The sequence below is a fragment of the Myripristis murdjan genome, chromosome 7 (genome assembly GCF_902150065.1).
Source record: "Myripristis murdjan chromosome 7, fMyrMur1.1, whole genome shotgun sequence".
Taxonomy (NCBI): domain Eukaryota; kingdom Metazoa; phylum Chordata; class Actinopteri; order Holocentriformes; family Holocentridae; genus Myripristis; species Myripristis murdjan.
Genome location: NC_043986.1, coordinates 17,237,594 through 17,258,403, shown reverse-complemented (window position 1 = coordinate 17,258,403; position 20,810 = coordinate 17,237,594). Strand labels below are relative to the sequence as shown.

At 39.2% G+C, this 20,810-nt stretch overlaps 1 protein-coding gene across 1 annotated transcript in view; it reads left to right on the top strand.

Annotated features, from left to right (window-relative positions):
• Window positions 1–20,810, top strand: part of opn7b (opsin 7, group member b) — a 59,822-nt gene that overhangs the window by 38,403 nt on the left and 609 nt on the right. The window contains exons 2-6 of the mRNA XM_030056139.1: window positions 9,904–9,991; window positions 10,138–10,300; window positions 10,868–10,995; window positions 20,324–20,329; window positions 20,472–20,806. Of these exons, the coding sequence (XP_029911999.1) occupies window positions 9,904–9,991; window positions 10,138–10,300; window positions 10,868–10,995; window positions 20,324–20,329; window positions 20,472–20,806 (720 nt within the window). The remainder of the gene's footprint in view (window positions 1–9,903; window positions 9,992–10,137; window positions 10,301–10,867; window positions 10,996–20,323; window positions 20,330–20,471; window positions 20,807–20,810) is intronic.

Here is a 20,810-nt window from a genome sequence, read left to right as displayed (position 1 = left end):
TGAGACCGAGACCTTCAACTTGATAAACCTCACTGAAGAATGATACAGAGGGAAACATAAAGGTTGGTTGGTTCAGGTGGATTCATGTCCTGCACACTTCCATGTTCATCCTTTGTTGCCACAATTATGCCTAAATTATAGCAGTGACTCCATTTTTAAAATAAAAAATGGATGCATTGTTTCCACATTTAGACCTCATACTTACTTGATAATCAATAATTATTAGACTTTCATAATAATACTATTTATGATAATAATATCCTTCATTTATATAATCACTTTTTAAAACACATAGAAAAGGTGTTCCCCTACAAAAAAATGCAATACAGAATCTGAAATAAAACTAAATACACAGGAAATCTGATACAAAAAGCAAAACAAAACTAAAAATCTTGTGGAATTTGGATATAATCAGGAGCTTAAAAACAGTGAAACAAATGAAAGAGAAGTAAAAAGGATAGGCTAAAACCAAGAAAAGACTAATCTGTAAAGATTTGTTTTCAATTGTCGCTTAAAACAATCACTGGAGTTGGCAGATCTGAAAAAATCACGCCAATGTGTCCAAAGTGATGGCGCTCCAGCTGCAAGGGCACCTTTGGATTTAAGGTGTGACCGGGCAACTGACAAGAGGCCTTGATCGGATGATCTGAAAGGCCAACAGCTCAAGAGTTTTGGTATATATGCAGGGCCAGGCTGTGCAAGGCTTTGTGCATAAAAAGCAACTTTAAAATGAATTCTAAATTTCACAGTGAGCCAGTGGAAAGAAACAAGGATTAGGGTGATGTGGAACATGTAGTTTCAATAATCACTCTTTGACTCTTATTTTGATTTGTGGATCTTGTGCCTTGTTTATTCCCTTCTCTACGCACATTTATTTGCATTTGATTATTCATTTTATTGTGAGAGCAGCATGTGCAAGCACAAACATAAAACATTTTCATTTGTGTTGTTTGTGTCTCATTTTTATGCTCTGTTTGTACCTCTTTCAACATGTAATGAGATTCAGGTTCAAGGTTTGCTATTTATCAAACACCTGTGTTTCTTGTTTGTGTGCAAAGGAATGTGCATATGCACACCATTGTGTGTGTGTGTGTGTGTGTGCGCGCGCGCGTGCGTGCATGTGTGTGTGCGTGTGCTTGCACTGCTAAGTAGTTCTATTGGAAATGGTTTACTACATGAATAGGTGCTTATATGCATACACACTGAGAGACAAATGACAGGGCTTGCTATGATGGGTTGAGAAATTGCAAATCAAAGTGAAATGTTCTGCCTTCCATCCAATTCCATACAATCACCTTTCATGATTTCAGTAAAGAGACTGAATAATTCATGTATATGCCTTCTCCAGTGCTCCAAAATGGGCAAAATAGAAAGTGTGAAAGGAGTGCAAATGGAAAGAAAGAAAATTAGAGAGAACAGGCCAAGACAGTTAGGTTGATGAAGATGATAGACAGAAGACATGGTAATCTACTAAACTGTCCTGAGGCCTCCTTGGGACACATGACAACTTGCTAAATAGCTCCAAATTGTTTTCATACCAACTTGAACTTTAGTTGCCATTAACCTTTTCAGAGTGAAGTTAGCTGATTTCTTATGAGGAGCACACAAATCCTCATGAGATCAGTCATCACAAAGACAAATCACTTGGAAATGTCTAAAGGCTGCGCTTGCAGCAGTTTGACTTGAGGGGTAGGTGAACAGATGGTAGGGTGAGAGATGGAGGGAAGAGGGGATGAAAGGGACTGATGCATCCTGTGACATGGAAGACAAACTCAGAGCGCGAAGACAGAATGTCAATGTTTGAACAATTTGTTGTTTGAGAAGAATGCCTATCAGAGGCCAAGAGGTGAACAGGTGGACGCATAAATGATGGAGGGAAAGGGAAGTGGGGAGTCAGGCAACCTCAGCACATGTGATTTGCATTAATGTGAAAATGTTTGGATTATGTTTGTATGCTATTAAGGGAGAGCAATTGCTGGGATAGATAAATGAAGGGGAGATAGACAGGAGGATTGAGAGGAAACAGTGAATTAGCAAAGTTACATATGGCCAGACAGCATCCCCAGAGTCACCCAAAGGACAGACAGTAAATTATATAATCACTATCACTCACTATCACCTACATCTTTCTGTGCAGGATGGGTTACAAGGATCTGAGCCTTGCAGTGAAACCTTAATCGTGCCATGTCTTCAATAAATTAGCTCCCATTTTGGCTTGTCAATTTGTATTTGTAGAACCTCTTAGGCAAGATGTAATAGCGCTGCACAGGCATTCAAGAGCTTGAATGGAAGAGTAAGGTCTCTGCTTTCTTGCAATGAAACATCTGAGCTACTGCAAAGTGGCCGACTGACGAAATTGTCAGATCATCTCTCATGATGAAAACTGTCACCATCATTATCAAATTCTTTTTAAGTCTTTAAAGTGTGACTGTGTTACCAGAAGCAAACAGAAATTTTAAATCCCACTGGTGCAATTTATCGCAGGACCAAACATTTTCAAGTCAAAGCTTATATTATAATCTGAGTCAAGAAATGGACAAAAAATATATGCCTAGAATAATTTAATTTCTTTTCTGGTAAAAATAATAATAATAATAATAAAAAGCCAATTTTATTATTATTATTAAATGAATTATCATCTTTGCTCCTTGAACAAGAAAAAGAATTTCTCATTATTTGACTCTGAAAAACAGATTTCAGTTATCTTCCCAGTCAAGATGCTTATTTGCCATAGGAGCATCCATGAATGTTTTAGTTTGGTATCATGATTGTCACAGTTATGAATAGCTCATAATATTTGATGACTTCAAAGCTACCTTTAAACACACACACACACACACACACACACACACACACACACGCGCACACGCACACACACACACACACACACACACACACACACACACACACACACACACACACACAGATGCTGAACTAGCTCAAAGAAGTGTCTCTGCAGTGTAGGTTTCACCATGTGTGTGTGAATCTTAATAATTGGACTCAGCCAGGAAAAGCAAATAAGTTGTGACTGAAGTCTCTGGGGGAGGCAAAACTGTGTGCTCCGTTTTGGTACAAGGATGAGTGATACCACAGAGGAAAAGAAGTTGTAAGAGAGAGATTAGATGAATGAGTAGGCTTGGGGAAAGCATGAGCAGAGGATAAAAGAATGGAGATTATGGGATGGTGAGGAAAGTGGGGGAAAAGGAGCTGGGGTTGATCGAGAGATGATAGAGCACAGGGAGGCAAAAATGAAAGAAAGGAATGGATTTAGGTGAGAGAGCAATGAGGCTAGAGAGAAGAAAAGGATTGAAAACCAGGCTTCCTCATGTCTTTCTCATCAGAAATCTCAGGGGAAACATGATAATTATTCATGTCCTGTTTACATAATCATGCTTACTTATTGTAATTGGCTCCCGGTATATCTTTTTCTTTCTTTTTTTTTTTTTTTCTTTTTTTTAATTTATACAAACTTCCTCAGTTCCGCTCTTGACACAGCATCCCTAACTGATTCTCTGTTCTCTTTTTTGCTCATTTCTCTACTGGCAATTGCTGTTTTTTTTTTTTTTTTTTTTGGTTTTCTAATTTCCCCTCTCACTGTTCCCCCCCTCTGAATTGTAGTTCCTCCTCCAAATAACTTGTGACCTTTGTGGTTTGGAGGATAGTATGGATTCTCTCTTCAGAGGTGCTTAGTAATATTTCATGCACAGTTTAGGTCCCTGCGGCGAACTTTTGACTCATTATTCATGAATCTGGCAAGTCACAATGGTTCTGTAAGTGCTCTGCTCTGACTGAATGGCAAGGCTCACTCTCGCACAGGGAGAGATACTGGAATATGGAGGGATGCCTGTGTGTGTGTGTGTGTGTGTGTGTGTGTGTGTGACTTAGGCAGAGTAATTGGGTGAAATGGGTGTAACCTACAGTGCAGTGGCGAGGGAGGCATTCTGTGGCAAGAGGCAATCCCCTGATCTGTAAAAAAAAAAAAAAAACATGCTCCATGGGGCAATCTATTCAGCACACACAGTGGGATTGCATCTGACCACAACAGCAGCCAACCACTCTTCCCGTAGCAATCACTCCATCTTCTGTTTGGCTGTTAGCCTTTGCTGACATAGTAGCTATTAAAGTGCCTAAGTTAGGTTAATTTGCATAACATAGTTGACGGAAACTTGCATCCATTTGCATTTTATTTTGCAGATTTTCTGAAAATTGAATTAAAATTTTATAGTACATTTGGATGGAAACCCGTCTCTTGCCATGTTAACTGTCAGCAGTCATATCAAGTGTGTTGCTGAGTGCACAGTCTCATTTTATAACCACAGTGTCTCTGGTAACTTTTTTTCTCTTGAAAGAGCCTGTCCTCAAATAGCTCACATCAGTTTGATAATGCTCACTTTTGTGTACGAATTTATATAGCCTAATAAATATTTTTGTCAGTATGGAAAGGTGAAGAAAATGCTGTTCTGCACATAAATAGGTGGTTAGGCAAGTTTACCCTGTGCTGCATCACAAGCTATAATGGAAGCTAACAAATAGCATTCATCTGGAGTGCACTGAGAGAGGTGCTACTTATCTGCTATTGATACTTGTTTTGAGGCTGCCGTCTCTGGTGAGTAAGAAAGCTATAAACTATCCAAACAAGAGTAATTAGCATGTTGTTATGATCAGTTATGGGTTCCGCCTGACTAGGATATCTATCAGCTTGATCAATTACGTAATTTTGGAATGAATAAGCTGATCAGCATTACAACATTTTAATACTTTACAAGCATACAGCATTGGAAAGCTGTCAAGATACAACAGAGAACTCATATTGATGAGCAGAAGAAAATGCAGTTATTGAGATTCTCCTTCAAATTCATTTCAGTATGATGATGCTCAGTGCTTAGAAGTGAGACTGGCGTTAAAGTTGAGAGTGGGATTTCACATGTCAGAGTGCAGGTTGATTTGGACAATATGCCACAGTGTTGGACATACAGTTTACTCAGCCTGTGTTGTGAAGTCGTTTTGTTGGCCCCTAAAGCCCTTTGAGACCCTAAACAGTGATTAAAGGCTATAAATAAATGTGAATGTGAATAAATGTGAATGATTACTCAGTGAAGTGAAGAGGCTCAGAGAAGCTGAAGACTGAATGCAAATGTGGACGCTTGCCAGTGCCACTCTGCTGCTGTTGTCTGTCCATGTAATCATAAATACCGCTGAAACCCTTCTGTGTCTTGGATCGGACAGGAGGGTGAGGGAAAAGGAGTTCTGTTTTTTTTTTTTTTTTTTTTTTTTGGCATAGTAGAGGAGGATAAGGATGAAAATGGGGTGGAGCAGTTTTGGTTTTTAAGGGTGAGGCAGGTGCTGCAGAATGGAGGCCCAAGAGATCAGTGAATGTGTAAATATAACTGCATAATCTTATTCAGGAGATAATATACTCTTTGCCATATCCCATTCCCTAAACTACTTTGCATTTAGCAGGGGTACTGCAATAAAATGTGTGTGTGCAATTGCTTCTGTGTGTGAATGTGTGAGACTGTGAGTGTGTGTGTGTGGGCCTTAGTGAGCACGGAAGGGTGAGTGTTTCAGTGTCACTCAATGGTGACATACCCACTTTTGTCCCATTTTTCTAAGTGGTAATTTCCATCGCTGTTCGGTTTTCATTGCCTCAGCAGTGTGAGGAGCCTCATTGTGTCTGACATAAGCTGCCACCCAATCAAATTTTCACTGACTCACCCAAAATATCCTATGCCGATGGCACTTTGGGTTACATGATTTCTTTCCTCCTTCCCTTCTCCTAACTTATTCCCATCCTCCCATTTTTTTGACAAAAGTGTCCATGTCTCCTCATCTCTTTTGTGTGTGTGTGTGTGTGTGTGTGTGTGTGTGTGTGTGTGTACTTTTAGCTCCAGTTGTGCGACAGCAAGGCTTAAGTTGTCTAAGATGTCATTTATAATGATTATCCTCATCTATAGACTGACAACCACTTTATAACTTTCTCTCAGTATTTATTGCAGTCACTCTCTCAGGGTGATGGGTGAGCAACATTGTCTCCCTCCTCTCTCATCTTGCTCTCAGTCTCAGTTCCTCTCCCTCGCCTTCATCCTTCCAGACAGACAGATAATCTGTCTTGCTCCTTGTAACTCTGACACGGCTGAGAAGAAAGCAGAGAGTAAAATGAGAGGAGGGCAGCGATGTAAAGAATCAGGCAGGCTGATAGGTAGGCATAAACACAGGACATTATCATCTCGGGTGCAGCCTAAAACCCATCTGTCTTTGCCAGAGACTTCTGTTAGGCAGATCACCCCTGAAGGGCACCCAAAGAGCATAACATCACTGTCCAGTAAAATCCTTGTATCTCCCAAATGCCAGCTTTTCAAGAAGGAGAAGACTAGAGCTGTGCTGAAAATTATACAGCTGAGTATGTCTACTATTTTTTGCAATAAGAATTGATTATTTAGCCCCAGTTATCAATATGCATTATATACACATTGTCATATGATATTATGATATCAACATTTTAGTGTACTGTGTTAAGTACGCACACTTGGCTAGTTCAATTCTATTTGAAAAGACTGGACATAGTATTTTGAATGTAATTGTTTTGAGCTCAGTTTCTTACTGTATTTATTATAACCTACCCAGGTGTTACAGAGTAGGTTGTATCTTAAGCGGTTTTATTACATTTTCAGTCAATTCTGTGAGATGTTGCAGTGTATTGCGATTCAAAACGTGTTGTGATTAATGTATTAATGTATTGCATTGTTAGGTCCTTGTGTATCCCCCCAGGCCTTGAAGGAACAGCTCTGGTTTCAGGTTGGCCACTACATTTGTGCACTATTGACATTTGAGCAAATGGAAATACATAATTGAAATGGACCTGAACCTGAGAAAAAAAAATCAACACTGGAGTTAGAGGGTTTTCAGATGACAACAACAGTGATATTCTCTTCCCTGAACTGCTCTCTAGATTCAGTTGCTCTTGTCATTTTATTTAATTTCATTTCTGTTAAAAACTTTATTTTTCTCCAAAGAAAACCTATAGCATAAGCTATGCTTTATTTGATTTTGTATCAAGCTTCAACTGTGCTATGATGGTCCAAAAGATGTGATTTAAATAATATCTTGGGTCACAGTATGGCAGACCATCAGTATCAGTTATCATAAATATACTCTACTATGATCCTTCTAACCACATAACAAATCACAGAATCACCATGGTGGCACAGTAATCATTAGCAGTGTTATATAAATAGCCTAGTAAAAATCATTCACAGAGACACAGTAGAGTGGCAGTTGACTGTGAGAGTGTCTCGTGGTAATATCGATTGCAGCTGAGCTGTCTTCTCATGCATTACAGTTTTGAAAAGCTTGTCAACAGCCCCTGTGATGTTAAGTGTAGATAAAAACATGTGGACTCTAGAGTAGAAGCCTTAAAGTGAATCCAGCTCAGCTCTCAGCTATGCTTCAACTGCATCGAATGCACCTGTTGCTTATTATCACACCTCCTCCCCACAACAGACATATCGTGACCACATATAATAGGTGACACATCCAAATCCTGCACTCACACACAGCTGTTTACGTGCATACACACACACACACACACACACACACGTACAGTATGTGTATGTGCTCCTACATTTGTGCAAGCACATGGCTTCTGCTTACAAAGTGTGCTACATTCACAAAAGCCTCATAAATTCTAATAAGAATACCAAAGAGAATAACATTAAAAGAGTTCCTCTGCCCTGGTTCTCTTTGAAGATAATCTCTTGAGTATATGGCAAGAGGGATTTATCCAAAAGCAGCCTCACTCCAACCTCAGGTGTTTTAAATGTTTCTCCTATCTGTATTTTGTTGGCTTCTTTTAATATATAGTTTGTATAGTTTTTAGGGTAAATACAGAACCTATGAATACATTTTTTTTTTTTTTAAATTATCTCCTTCCCATAAATTACTTTAAAACATTTCCATAACCTGCTGTCACAGCCATGTTGAATACTGTATTGGAATGTCATATGTATGCAGATAGCCCTCTGGCTTCCTCTAACTAGACTCTGAGGAAAATTGATTTAAGGTGTTCCAGGATGAGACAATGATTTTTTTTCTGCTCTTGTTACCATATCCAATTTAGTAAAGTGAGAGGAGGATAATCAATTTGTAAATGGAAAGAGCCCCTTCTCTACTCTTTGATTACAGAATGTATGTAGTATTCAAATTAGAATGAGAGAGAAGTGCCGCTATAAGTGAAACACCTCTCTCCTGTTTCATGGTTTATTCTTTTATTACTTACCGTACAAGAAAGAGTGGGAAAAGAACTGAAAGCCTGTAAATGCCGCTGTCGAGAAGGGACATAAATTGCATAGTGACACAAATTCAATTTTTGTGCATTCTTTAAAGACATACATATTTTGCTTTTGATGAATGGGAGGAATTTTGGTGAAAATATGAATGACAAACACCCCCTCTCTGCCTGCTGAAGATCAGTCCTGGCCCTCACTTTGTCCAACACACGTGGATATTCCCTACGATCACAAATGCATCATTACATTTAGAAAAGATACTCTGAAACACTCAGTAAATTGAAATATGAGAAAGGTTGGTGTTGCAGCAGAAATCCTGCTTGGGTTTTGAAGCTATTCAAGTCCTGCAGCTCTCATTGTCACCTCCAATACTTACTTGGGTTTTATCCCTTTCTCGTTCTAAAGGCCAAAACACTCAGCTGCTGGACTGTAGTTGTAATCATACTGGCATCCACCACACCACCCTACAACCGAACCACTGTGCTATTACCAGGCATTGATACTTCTGAAAACTATGGATGAGCCTCATAGTCAGAAAATCCTATGATGTAGCCATGATGAAACTATGATGTGGTGGATTCAAGCCTCAAGTGATGGGTGTCAAATGAAGTGCATTATATAATGCACAGCGCTGCAGCAGCTCCATTTTTGTGTCAGTTTCTCGTCTTTGGTTTTCCTTTGTTCTGACCGTGTGGCTGTACAAGCTGTCCTTGGATAGTCTGGCTGACTGCCTGACAACTTCATGTGGCATCCAGGAGTTTTTGTAACTTAAGCTTCATTCATTTAGTAGTATACCTCTAAGATCTGAACACTGGTTTTGATTGGTTCTCATATTTAATTTGCAGCCTTCCTCACCTGCCAATCATATCAATGCAGATTGCCCCTCAACAAGCTGTGCTATCTACTACGAGCGTGATCATGATTAATACTTTCAACTTGGTGACAGCCAGCCAGCCCCAGACAGTGCAGTCACAGTCCCTACAGTCATTATCTGAGTAACAAGCCAACAAGATCAAAAGAGCCTTTCTAGACTATAGAGGGAAGTCTCTATTAAAGTCTGCTAGCCAGGCTAGTCTTTAGTAATGAAAGCACTGGACACTTCCCACTGTCACACAATTGTTTTTCCACCTTAACGATGTAAGCTTGGTGGCTTAGCAGCAGAGGCTGACTGCCCTGCATGCGAACCAAGGTGTGACAGAAGGTGGGGATTGACTATATTTGATAAAATTGTATTGAAAGAATCTATTCTCAGCTTTAATCAGCAAATAAAACTGGATTGGACACAGATTTAGGATGTTAGGATTTTACATCAAAATGAAAAACAGGGCTGGCTGGCTGGGTGACTACAGCAAGTGAAACCGTATTTATTGTTGTAACTTATGGTTTTAGGCCACAACATTAACTGTGGTCTCATTCATGAGTCTCTCTGTGTTTTGTCCTGTTCAAGGCAACCAGCGATGTAAATCTGTAAGGAATTAATTATATTCCTTATATTATAATATTTATTTACTCCCAGAGCGGAGAAAAACACAAGTTAACAAGTCCACCTCTCTGTCTGTCTCTTTTCTTCTCTTTCCCTTTTTTGTTTCTGTTTATTCTCCCTCTATCCTGCTTATAGATGGGAAATGCCTCTGAAACATATTTGTTTATGTCCAGAATATCCAAAGAGAATGACTTTCTCATGGGGACAATCTATGCCATTTTTGGTAAGTGTTCTTGACATCCATTCACAGTATGAACACATCTTTTTAGTGTAAATGAAGACATGATGAATGTTTGAACTATGTATGAATATTTATTGAAATGCAGCACCATTTCTATGTCTTTCTCTCTAATCTTTCCTCCCTGCCAGGTATACTGTCTGTGATGGGAAATGGGATCCTGCTGTTTGTAGCCTATAGAAAGAAGGCCTCCCTGAAGCCAGCAGAGTTCTTTGTGGTTAACTTAGCCATCAGTGACCTAAGCATGACCAGCACCCTCTTCCCGCTGGCCATCCCTTCAGCCTTCGCTCACAAGTGAGTGAGCATTTGCATGTCCTTTCCCCTCTCCTCCTTTCCACTGCCTCCACATTTGTTGGCGCTCAGCGGACAGCAATGCTACCCTGCCTTTAATCATATCTTTTACTATGTTTACACCTCGTGTTATTTTCATGAAAAATATATTAATAAGGAAAAAATGGAAGAGGGATGCGGATATCGCATTTCAGTCACATGATGTCTTCATCAAATAACCTATAAAAATGAGGAGACACTGAACATTAGGGATGATAAATGAAATGTGGTAATGCATGACAATCTCTTTGTCCTCTCTTGCTTCATTTCTTGTCCCCTGTTTCCTTTCTCCTTTGATCCCCAGAGTTTATGTGATTGATAAGTTGCAGACAGAGTTGCTGTGATGGTGTGGAGGGGGGTAATAGGAAGGTCAATTTCTTTCCTGATACATCTGCTGGGTGCCAGTGGTGTAATACACTGCCAGATAAACGGCTACCAAGCAGAGAAATCCTGATATCAGGATGCCAATCACTGATGAATAAAATGACCGATGCTCTCCTCTCTCCTCTGTTTCTCTCTGTCTCCCACCAGATGGCTGTTTAATCAGACAGCCTGTACTGTCTATGCTTTCTGTGGTGTTCTCTTTGGCCTATGCAGTCTGACCAACCTCACGGTGCTCTCCTCTGTCTGCTGGCTCAAGGTCTGCTGCCCAAACTACGGTAAGACAAACAGCCAGACCTGTTCATTGTTTCTCAAAGGATTAAATAATAGAGCCAGCAGCTAAATGCTTCATTCTCCATCTCACCTTGGCTAAGTACATTCACATTACTGCTCTAATGTTAATGTGCTTTTTACCCTCTGCTGTAATGTTAATGCACATGTCTGTCTCTTTCTCTCTAACCTCTTTAAAAAGGAGGATATGTAAATCAGGACATGTTTAAAGACAGTCTTTTGATTCACATTACAGCTTATATTGTTACATATTAGGCAACATTTAAAAGCAATTCATCAAATGAAAACATCATTTCTTTCATACAAAGGAATACTTGTTTTATAAACCCCCTCATGTACCCCCTCATAATGAAACTCATTTCCTGTTTGCCATGGGCATGTTATTTAAAGAACTCAATTTGAGTGACAATTTCAGTGGCCAGTCACAGCCAGGAAGGCAAACACCCTGAAGTCTATAAACACAGATTAAAATGTTAGGAGAGATTTACCAGGAAACGCATAAAAGATGACAGTATGTCAGTGTGCAGCACGAGTCCAAATTGTATCTGTCTAAGCAGGAATGCCCAAAAAGTAATCTAAAAAAATAAATAAATAACATCAACATGCATTATTCTACTGCAGCACTCTGCAGCCAGTTTTTGACAATGTTTAAAAGATGCAACACCTATCCTGGGTGATCAATATGTTGAAAAACAGTGCATCACAGTGCAGTATATGAAGCAGGAGCTGGCCTTTATCTGACTTTCAGATGTCAACTGTACTTAAAGTGGTCATACAATAACGATCATTCATTTTGAACGCATTTGAAAGCAACAGTGGGAATACGTCATTGGTCAAGGTGAAAGTTTGAGTTCTGCTCTAATTATGCTCCAGCGTCTAGTCGTGCTTAAGCAAAGCTTTTCTCCAGTGTACCAATCCATTAACAGATCTCAACAGAGGGGAAACAGTAATAAAACTTGACAAGGATGATACAAGGACATGCAATACAACTAACTAAGGACAAGACAATCTGTATTTACTGTCTGGCACATAAAATAAGAGTGCACCCTCATGTTTTATCAGCCCATAGGCAGCATGGTGCCTCAGTACTGCCTCATAACAAGGGCAGTGTTCGATCTCTGGCCAGGATTTGCTCAGGTTTGCTTATTCATTCCATAGACATGCAAGTTAGATGGAGTGGATACAGTAATAACAGTAAGTACTGCCTATGAGGCCATTGTAACCAATGACATTGGCAGAGAACACTGGGGGCAACGCATGTCTTTATCCTGAGATCTGAGGCAAATTAATTTAGATCCTGAGGTGAAACGCTGCTCCCTTATGGCTCTAAAACACATCTTTTCTCAGGGGTGAAAGTAAAATGTCAGTCATGAGGCGAAAATGGAACATTAAATGATTCCATTGTGTAGAATTCAGAGCTGCGAGTGTGTGCGTGTGTGTGTGTGTGTGTGTGTGTGTGTGTGTGTGTGTGTGTAATATATTACATTTCCATTTTTGGCATACCAATGCTCTTATATAGAGTGACTGTCACTGTTAAGGGAATTAAAGGATTTGGGTCCTGTTTGCTTGTTTATGGACACACCGTGGTGAGGCTGATAGGAGAAAGGAGACAGAAATCGGTGACATTTTGTTTATTCCTGTACTGTGCGTGCGCTATGTGTGTTACTCGCTTAAATGTGCATCTTGTACATGTCTGTACAACTGCAAGCCATCCACGCAACACACCGCTAATGAGCATAATTAATCTCTTTGCCGCTGAGACCACTGAGGATTTATTTGCACGATTGCTCATGTCTACGCCAAAGCTGTCCATACAGCACATACACAGCAGACAAAAAATGCCGGTCACATTATTTTTGCCACACAGTTGTACGATGCAACTGATTAAAATATTGATTTCATGCTGCCACTCCCATGAGCCATGACTCTGTTTACAAGCGGACGATTTAATATCAATTATGTAGATTTTTTTTTTTTTTTCCAAAACGAATTGCACTGTTAAAATTGCTCATCAGGCCATAAACCATAATTACGGTGTTTTTTTGTTTGTTTGTTTGTTTTTTATTCCCTGGGAAAAAGTGAAACATAACAGGGGCAATAACTATGACTGTGGAGCAGTTTGCAGAATGTATATACATTTTTTATGCTTATACCTGTTGGGCTATCTAACTTCATAAGATTTAATGCACCTCCCACCAGCGTAAACAGAATTCTATGGTCCAGTTTACAGAGGGCTGACACTCAGCACTAATAAGCAATTCCTTTTGTTTTCTAAAGGAAGAGAATCTATAATGGTGAGCACAACACCTCTAGAGACTATGAGACGCACAAATAACACTGTTTGAAATGCAGATTAGTACAAATAATATGTTTTTGTTGTTGTCGTTGTTGTTGTTGTTGTTGTTGTTTCATAAGACTCAATCATAAGGAACCTGGTACGAATACACACAGTTTACAGACACACTGCTGACCCATGCTGTCCTCCTGGTCCCAAACCAGCTCACACACCTGCACCAATGCTTTCTCATAACACATTAACAAAGGGGAAATGAAAACAGAATATAAACAAGCCAGCATTAGTGTGTAAACAACCATGTTTATCATAGAGAACCAGTGAAGCCCTCACGGAATTAGATGTTCAGAGGGTGAAGAGCAAAAAGCAGAATAAAACTTGTCAGCTGCTGACACAAGCTCCGGTCTCCAGCTGTGGTGCCAGATTATCACAGTAATTTCAACATGAACTGCAACATCAGGTGTCAGAGAACAATAAACTCTGGCTTAATTGGATTGGATTGTTTGTCTGTGTGTGTGTGTGTGTGTGTGTGTGTGTGTGTGTGTGTGTGTGTGTGTGTGTGTGTGTGTGTGTGTGTGTGTGCAAGTGCCTAATGCACTACCATACACACAGTGCTAAATTAACAAAAGTTATGCTAATGAGGTTACCCGATAAGACAGTCCATGCATTACTTAGCGTGTATTTCAGTGCCAACATATTTTCACCACTTATTTTCATGCTTTTGTTACCTTGATAATAGTACAGTATTCAAACCTATGACTAAATGTGCTTTATAATCAAATCAGACCAACGTAATAAAAGGGTTATCTGTGGTGAAGCTTCTACCTATCCTGTGCACATTTTTTTTATTCTGCGGTTGAATTACAATTACAGCCCAATTAAAGGTTACGATAAAGTTTAGATTTATTGACCAATATAATGAAGATTTTTAATTAGTTGTGGTCAACATAACAACAGTGTTTTCAGACAAAAAAAAAAAAAAAAAAAAAAAAACATCCATAACTGTCTTTCAAGTTACAGGATATTAGGATGGTTTTGTACTTCAGCCCAAGTCCTGTAACCAGATTTGTGTGTCATCTCTGCTGAAATGTCCCAGAGAAAGACAGTGAATGACATAATTGCTCCAGGGGCGCCACTGTGAAACACGTATACTGTATGCACAAATATCTCAAAGGCATACACATGCAAACAAACAAATGATGAATTGCACTATTACTGAAGCGCTTGGAGAAAAAAATACACATGATGACGTGTTTTATAATGTAGACACTGCGGATGCTGTCACGTGTTCCTGAGAGGATCTAGATGGAGCCATAAAGTGACACAAGTGATGGGACTTTAGGGAGGGAGATGTCTGAGTGCGCCTTTTTATTAATTTATTTTGCAGCTCTAGTACATCCTTGGTTATTGCTACTCTGAGTTGAAGATGGCAGACAAATTAGTCCCAAGTTGGTGATCTAACAATATAGATCCAGCATGTCCTATTTGCTTCTTGCTGATGAACTTGTGAATCCCTGGAACATTGGATCGAAGTTCATTAGGTAACAAAACAAAAGAAGCAATCCTCCTTGATTACAGTCATCCCCGAGCCCAGTGAAGAGCCAGTGCATTGTGTAATTTGGAACAAAAATGTATATAATGATACTTTCCAGGAGATAAGAAATTGTTTTATCTCAGCTAACACACACAGACTGGAACGTCTACTTTATCAATGATTGTTTTATCTTAAGATGTGACTGGCCTTATTGATTCAGGACACTTGGGGAATATGGATTTGGTTCTAATATTATGAAGTTAACCTGTTTGATTTATACTGATCTTACAGCAAAGCTTGTAAAAACAGTGTTGAGTCCGGATTTTTTCAACTACAACATGGGACACCAGAGCTGCCCTCTTTATTCTTCGTTATTTACCTTATATCTGCTCACCACCAGCTGCACCAGTTAGACGTTATGGGAAAAGCTGTTCCACAGAGTGAAGTCAAATCAACCATTCTGTGCAGACTATATTTTACTGACTTTGTCAACTCTGACATAATCGCTTAGTCCCATTTTAAACTCATGAAAAGACTTTAGAAGTGTATCAGAGTTTAAATTAAATTTAGATAAATCAGATGTTCCAACACTGAACTCATATTAGATTAAAGACTCAGTGACAATCTATCATTTAAATGGTTGCCAACCCTTGATACCATGGCAAAGTAATCAAATCATATTTAGATAAAATCGCTTCTTAAAATTCATAAGTTAATAAATTAATTAATAATTAAGTAACATAAGAAATTACTTCAGAGATGGAAATCCACAGCACCCCTCACCCTCCCTTAATAATTTGGGAAAGGATTTTCCCCCTGAATATAAAGGTGTTTGAGGATTACATTCATATTGCAGCAGCTCCTCTGCCCCTAGATAACAAATTCGTGAAAGAGGTCAGAGTCGTGCGCCTGAAATCAGACAGACTGGGCCAAAGGGGAACCAGCTATATCAGACATGTATAAATACTATACTTCCTTTAATTCCAGATATCTTCTTTAATGGGTCTGTGGGTCAAATAACAGGGAAAATGTGAAAATACTGATCAAGAGATTCTGGGCTCCCTCAGAGATAAACTGTCAGTGACAGGCTTATGGTATGCCCCCGTTAGTGTCAACCATCATCCAACTGAGTTTTCATGTACAAGTCCTAAAAGATTTCAAAGCCTGCTTTATCGCAGACTGGGTTATTCCCCTCGGACCCCATAATAACCAAATAACCATAGATTTATGTTTGGAAGGAAACCGATGACCAAAAACAAAATGTATTAAAACTCCCCATAATAGGAAGTTAGTAATTTTTCCAGAAATGGCAAATTAAATTGAAGATAAGAACTTGAACATGAAATGTATACAAAAAAGGCACTTTGTGTGGCTACTGTGGAGAACGTGTGACCTTACCAGAATTGACAGATGTTGACATTACTCTTAAGAAAATGATGATGTAGCATCAAAAGTGCATAAAATAATTGAGTGATTAGCGTAACACACTGCATTTATTTTTACCCTAGTTAAGTTGAATCAGTTAAGAGCTTTAGTGTTAGAGTTATGTTTGCATTGTAGACAAGAGTAGGGTGGGTTTTCTTTCACGTGGTCTGGTGGTTGATCGTCTCTCACGTGGCCTATATGTTTTAGTAGTGGATGCTCTGCAGTATCATACTGCGGTATCTGTTCTCAAAAATCCAATAACCTCCAAGTGCAAAGGGAAAAAAAGACTTGTGGCTGGCTGATGGGTCCTCAGTTTGAGGCTGTCCAGGTGGGTAAATATACACCAGCAGGGTCCCTCTCTTGAGGTCGACTAAGTAGACGGGACTAATGGCAGGAGAGAGATGGGGTTGTGTGTAGGAGAGGATGGAGAAGGGAGCTTTATAGTAAAGGGGGACTTGGAGTTAACTGACAACAGAATCAATGTGAACTATTTGTCTTGATGTTAAGTGGTATTGACTGACAATTATGGGGTTTTCAGGCACCAATGACCTGAAGTAGAACTCAATCAAAGCCAATGTAAGACAATATATCACATGGTATTTGTGGTGAGTGTAGTGGTCCAACAGGGGGTAAAAAGACATAAACCTTTGTCAGCATTTTCATTTGATGCTGATTTGCCCTCTCTCTTGAATATCAACCAAAAATACACAGAATCTGAAATTGTACACTTTGCAGTCAATGTGCACGGTACATCCCGCTGTTCATTGTATGTTGTTTGTTGGCATGTTAGTGCTCCACATGTTTGAATTATTCTATCTAAAATATATATCCAAGCACTTCAAATTGGAGGGCAGTATATGCATTTGTTGGAAAAGTGGTCCATTTTCCAAATAACAAGCAAAAGAAGTTTCAGTGCCTTTGATGCCCTTATGTTAGTATTAAAACTCATACACCAAGAAAAAAAAAAGCTTAGGGCTGACCTACAGGTGGATTGTAAGTGTGAAAGGGTGTCCTTGTCTGTGAAATGCAATTTCAGTATTAATATAGGTGATGACATATTGTAGGTTAAACAGATGCATCCTGGCTGCCTTACTGGGTATGCAAGTTCTCTGCCAGCCAAATCAGAGAGTCCACGGATGTTTTGAATGCAATTTAAGGGGAACTCTTCATAGATCTGCTCACAGGCAATCATTCAGAAACGTGGTTTGCAGCTAAAGGTTTGCAGCCAAAAGCAATGGAACAATCAAGTGGAACAAAATGCAAAGCAGAAACACACAACTTTGACTAGCAATTAAGTTCTTGCTCAAAACCACAGAAAGATTTACACTATACATAACAATAAAATGGGATGTGTGCAGGTTTCAGACAGGCAACTTTAAATCGTTTTTAAATTCAGATAAGACCAATTTAAAAACCAAAGTAAAGAATCAAACATCAAGCTCAAACAGCCAAATTCTGGTTAAAAAAAAAAAAAAAAAAGCTAGTAGGCATCTCAAAGTCCCTGTGTGTACAATGTTTAGCTCAATATATATATTTAAAATTAATTTCTATAGCATAGTATAATGGCTAAACAAAAATGGCATCACTGGAAATCAGCAGCATTTTGAACAAATCATTCTAAAATCTAACACGCAGAATATAAAGGGCACAGGCAGTTTCATCTCAACTATGCTCTTAATTAACCCTATGTTCACATTTTCTAACATCTTTTATGTTTGGGGTCAATTTGACCCCAGCAGTTTAAACCTCCACAAAATTATTATAACTAAAATTGTTATCAAAGTGTGTCAAGTACTTTATGTTTCTTTGTTGACAACAGCAGCAGCAGCCTCTATGAAGCTTGAGCCGCTAATCTCCTTATACGCAGAGTATTGTTTATGTTTGGGTTCCTCACATCACAACAACCATTTTGCTGACTTCACTTTTGTGCCCCAGTGGGAGTGAGAGAAAGAGAAAGAGAGAACTGTCACAACATTGCTTAAATAAACCTGTAAAAATATTAGAATAACATTCTCAAAGTGCATACAAAAAAAATTAAAACATAAAGGTCATGGCTCCATGCCAACAAATGGATAAATCCCCCACTGCCTGCATTTTATCATTCAACAGTCCAACAGATTGTGGAATAAAAGAGTACCTATATGGCTCAGAAACCAAAACCTTCCTGGAAGACTTGTGCAAAAAGTACACCCACAATCTTTAAACACGCAAACACATTTAAATTGAAAAAGAAAAATCTTAAAAAAAAAAAAAAAATGCTCTGAATGACTGAACTGAAAAATAACTAAGATGTGTTTGCTCGCTCCAAAGGATATAAGTCCTTGCAGAAAATAGATTCTTTGTTGCACTCTCTTATGCAAGTAATCAATGTATGCAGCCCAAGACAGAGTGGAATCGACATATACACCCAGATATTTATAGGATAAGACCTGCTCAGTACTCTCACCGTGGATTATCACAGGAATGGTGTGTTCCTCATGGGGCCAAAGGTGGTCTCCTCTGTCTTTTTTGTATTAACTATTAAAATGTTCTTATCACCCCAGCTGATGAGTTTGTCAGTCTCTTCCTGGTAAATAGAGTAATACGGTCTAGAAGAGACACTGAGTCGTCTAAATATTTAATAAGGTAGTGGTTCAATACAGAAAGGACACAAGTGTTTCTATACAAAGTGAATAAGAGAAGTGAACTGGCACAGCCCTGTGGGCCCCCGCAGTTGTTTTTCCTATGGTCTGAAAAGCAGTTTTTCACTTCGACACACTGTGTTCTGTTAGTGAAAAATGCACTGTACTTTAATAAAGCTTATAAGATCTACGGCTGCCGACCCTCCACACCCCCCGGACTTACCACTGTACTGCACTCTCACATTCTAACACCTTGAATTTTCAGGGCTACACCCCATAAAGCTGTTAAATTCTACTTTCAGATCCAAAATAATAGCATAATAACTCTCCTCCAACACTTACTGCCCTACCTTACAACACATAGAACACTTCACCAGAACAGTTTCACATGCTCTTATCTTAATACCAGCTAACAAAAACAAATATGGTCAGAGATCATTTTTTTCAGACATACACCAAAATCTGAAATTAGATCCATACTACTTAGATCAGTAACCTGTGTTACACAATTCAAACAGGCCTATAAATGTTATGTGATGGAAAGGCACATCTGCAAACGCTGATTTCAGCTCACACACACCATCTTACTAACTGTGTCCTCTCCCCTGTAGTGTCTATATAGCTGTTATGCTGTTGTGTGTTGTTTTGTATCTGTGATTGCTTTCTTTTATTTTGTGGTGTGACTTTGTCTTTCATGCACTGCAGAACAGGAATATGCTGTAAAGCAGTTTTTAACCGAGTCAGGCCTGCTTTACTTGTAACATCTGTAATGTTACTTTTAATTCCTTTGCTGTAAAATAATAAAGGCAATGAAATTAAATATATGAAATATATGAATTCCAACTATTACATTTTCAACAGTAAAGTAGTGATGTGTATCATTAAATTCTGAGGAAAAATCAGAGAAGAATGTCTTGACATGAACATGCATAGGTGTGTTGTTTGTCCAGATGTTTTATTGACTAAGTGAGTGAGTGTGGCAATTGCATCTACTGTGCTGCATCCCTCTCTATAGGCAAATTGATAAGCGTCAAGTTTATCACCTGGTGAAATAGTAAAGTGTTGGACAACAATCCTCTCTAATGCTTTCATTACCAGTGGAGCAAATGATACTGGCCTGTAATCATGTGAGTTAAACTTCTGTTTGATGATGTTATACCAAATTAAGCATGAGGGGGAATGGAGGATAATGTTAATTTATCTTTATTTTTATCCTTGGTGATGGAATGGTGATGTATCACTGAGGCCAATCACACTAACAGTTTTACCACCATGGTAAAGATAATTACCTGTAGACTGCAATTCAGGCTTTATTTTTTTCAGCCACCTATCCCTCCTTACTGGAAACTTCCAGCTTGCCATTCATCTCTTATTGGACTATATCTTTCTGCTTCTTCCTCCTCCTCTCCTCTTCTTCCACCCACCTTATTATCCATTATCAGCATCAGGTAACCAGACTCAATATGCTATAGTAGCATATTGTTGCTATTCTGTTGTTTCTGTATCCTTCCTCAGTGTCTTCATCTGTCAGTAATCTCTCCCCCAACTCTCCTTCTTGTGCCTGTGTCTCCCCATTTCTCTGCCCCTCAGGTAACAAGTTCTCCTACTGCCACGCCTGCCTGCTGGTTGCAGGAATCTGGTGCTATGCCACAGTGTTTGCTGTGGGTCCCCTGTCTGGCTGGGGCCAGTACGGATCAGAGCCGTATGGCACAGCATGCTGCATCAACTGGCATGCGCCCAGTTACAGCACCGCAGCTATGAGCTACATCATCTGCCTCTTCTTCTTCTGCTATATAGTGCCCTGCACAGTCATCTTCCTGTCCTACACCTTCATCCTAATGACTGTAAGGGGCTCCAGGCAGGCCGTGCAGCAGCATATGTCCCCACAGAACAAGATCACCAATGCACATGCGCTCATCGTTAAGGTAA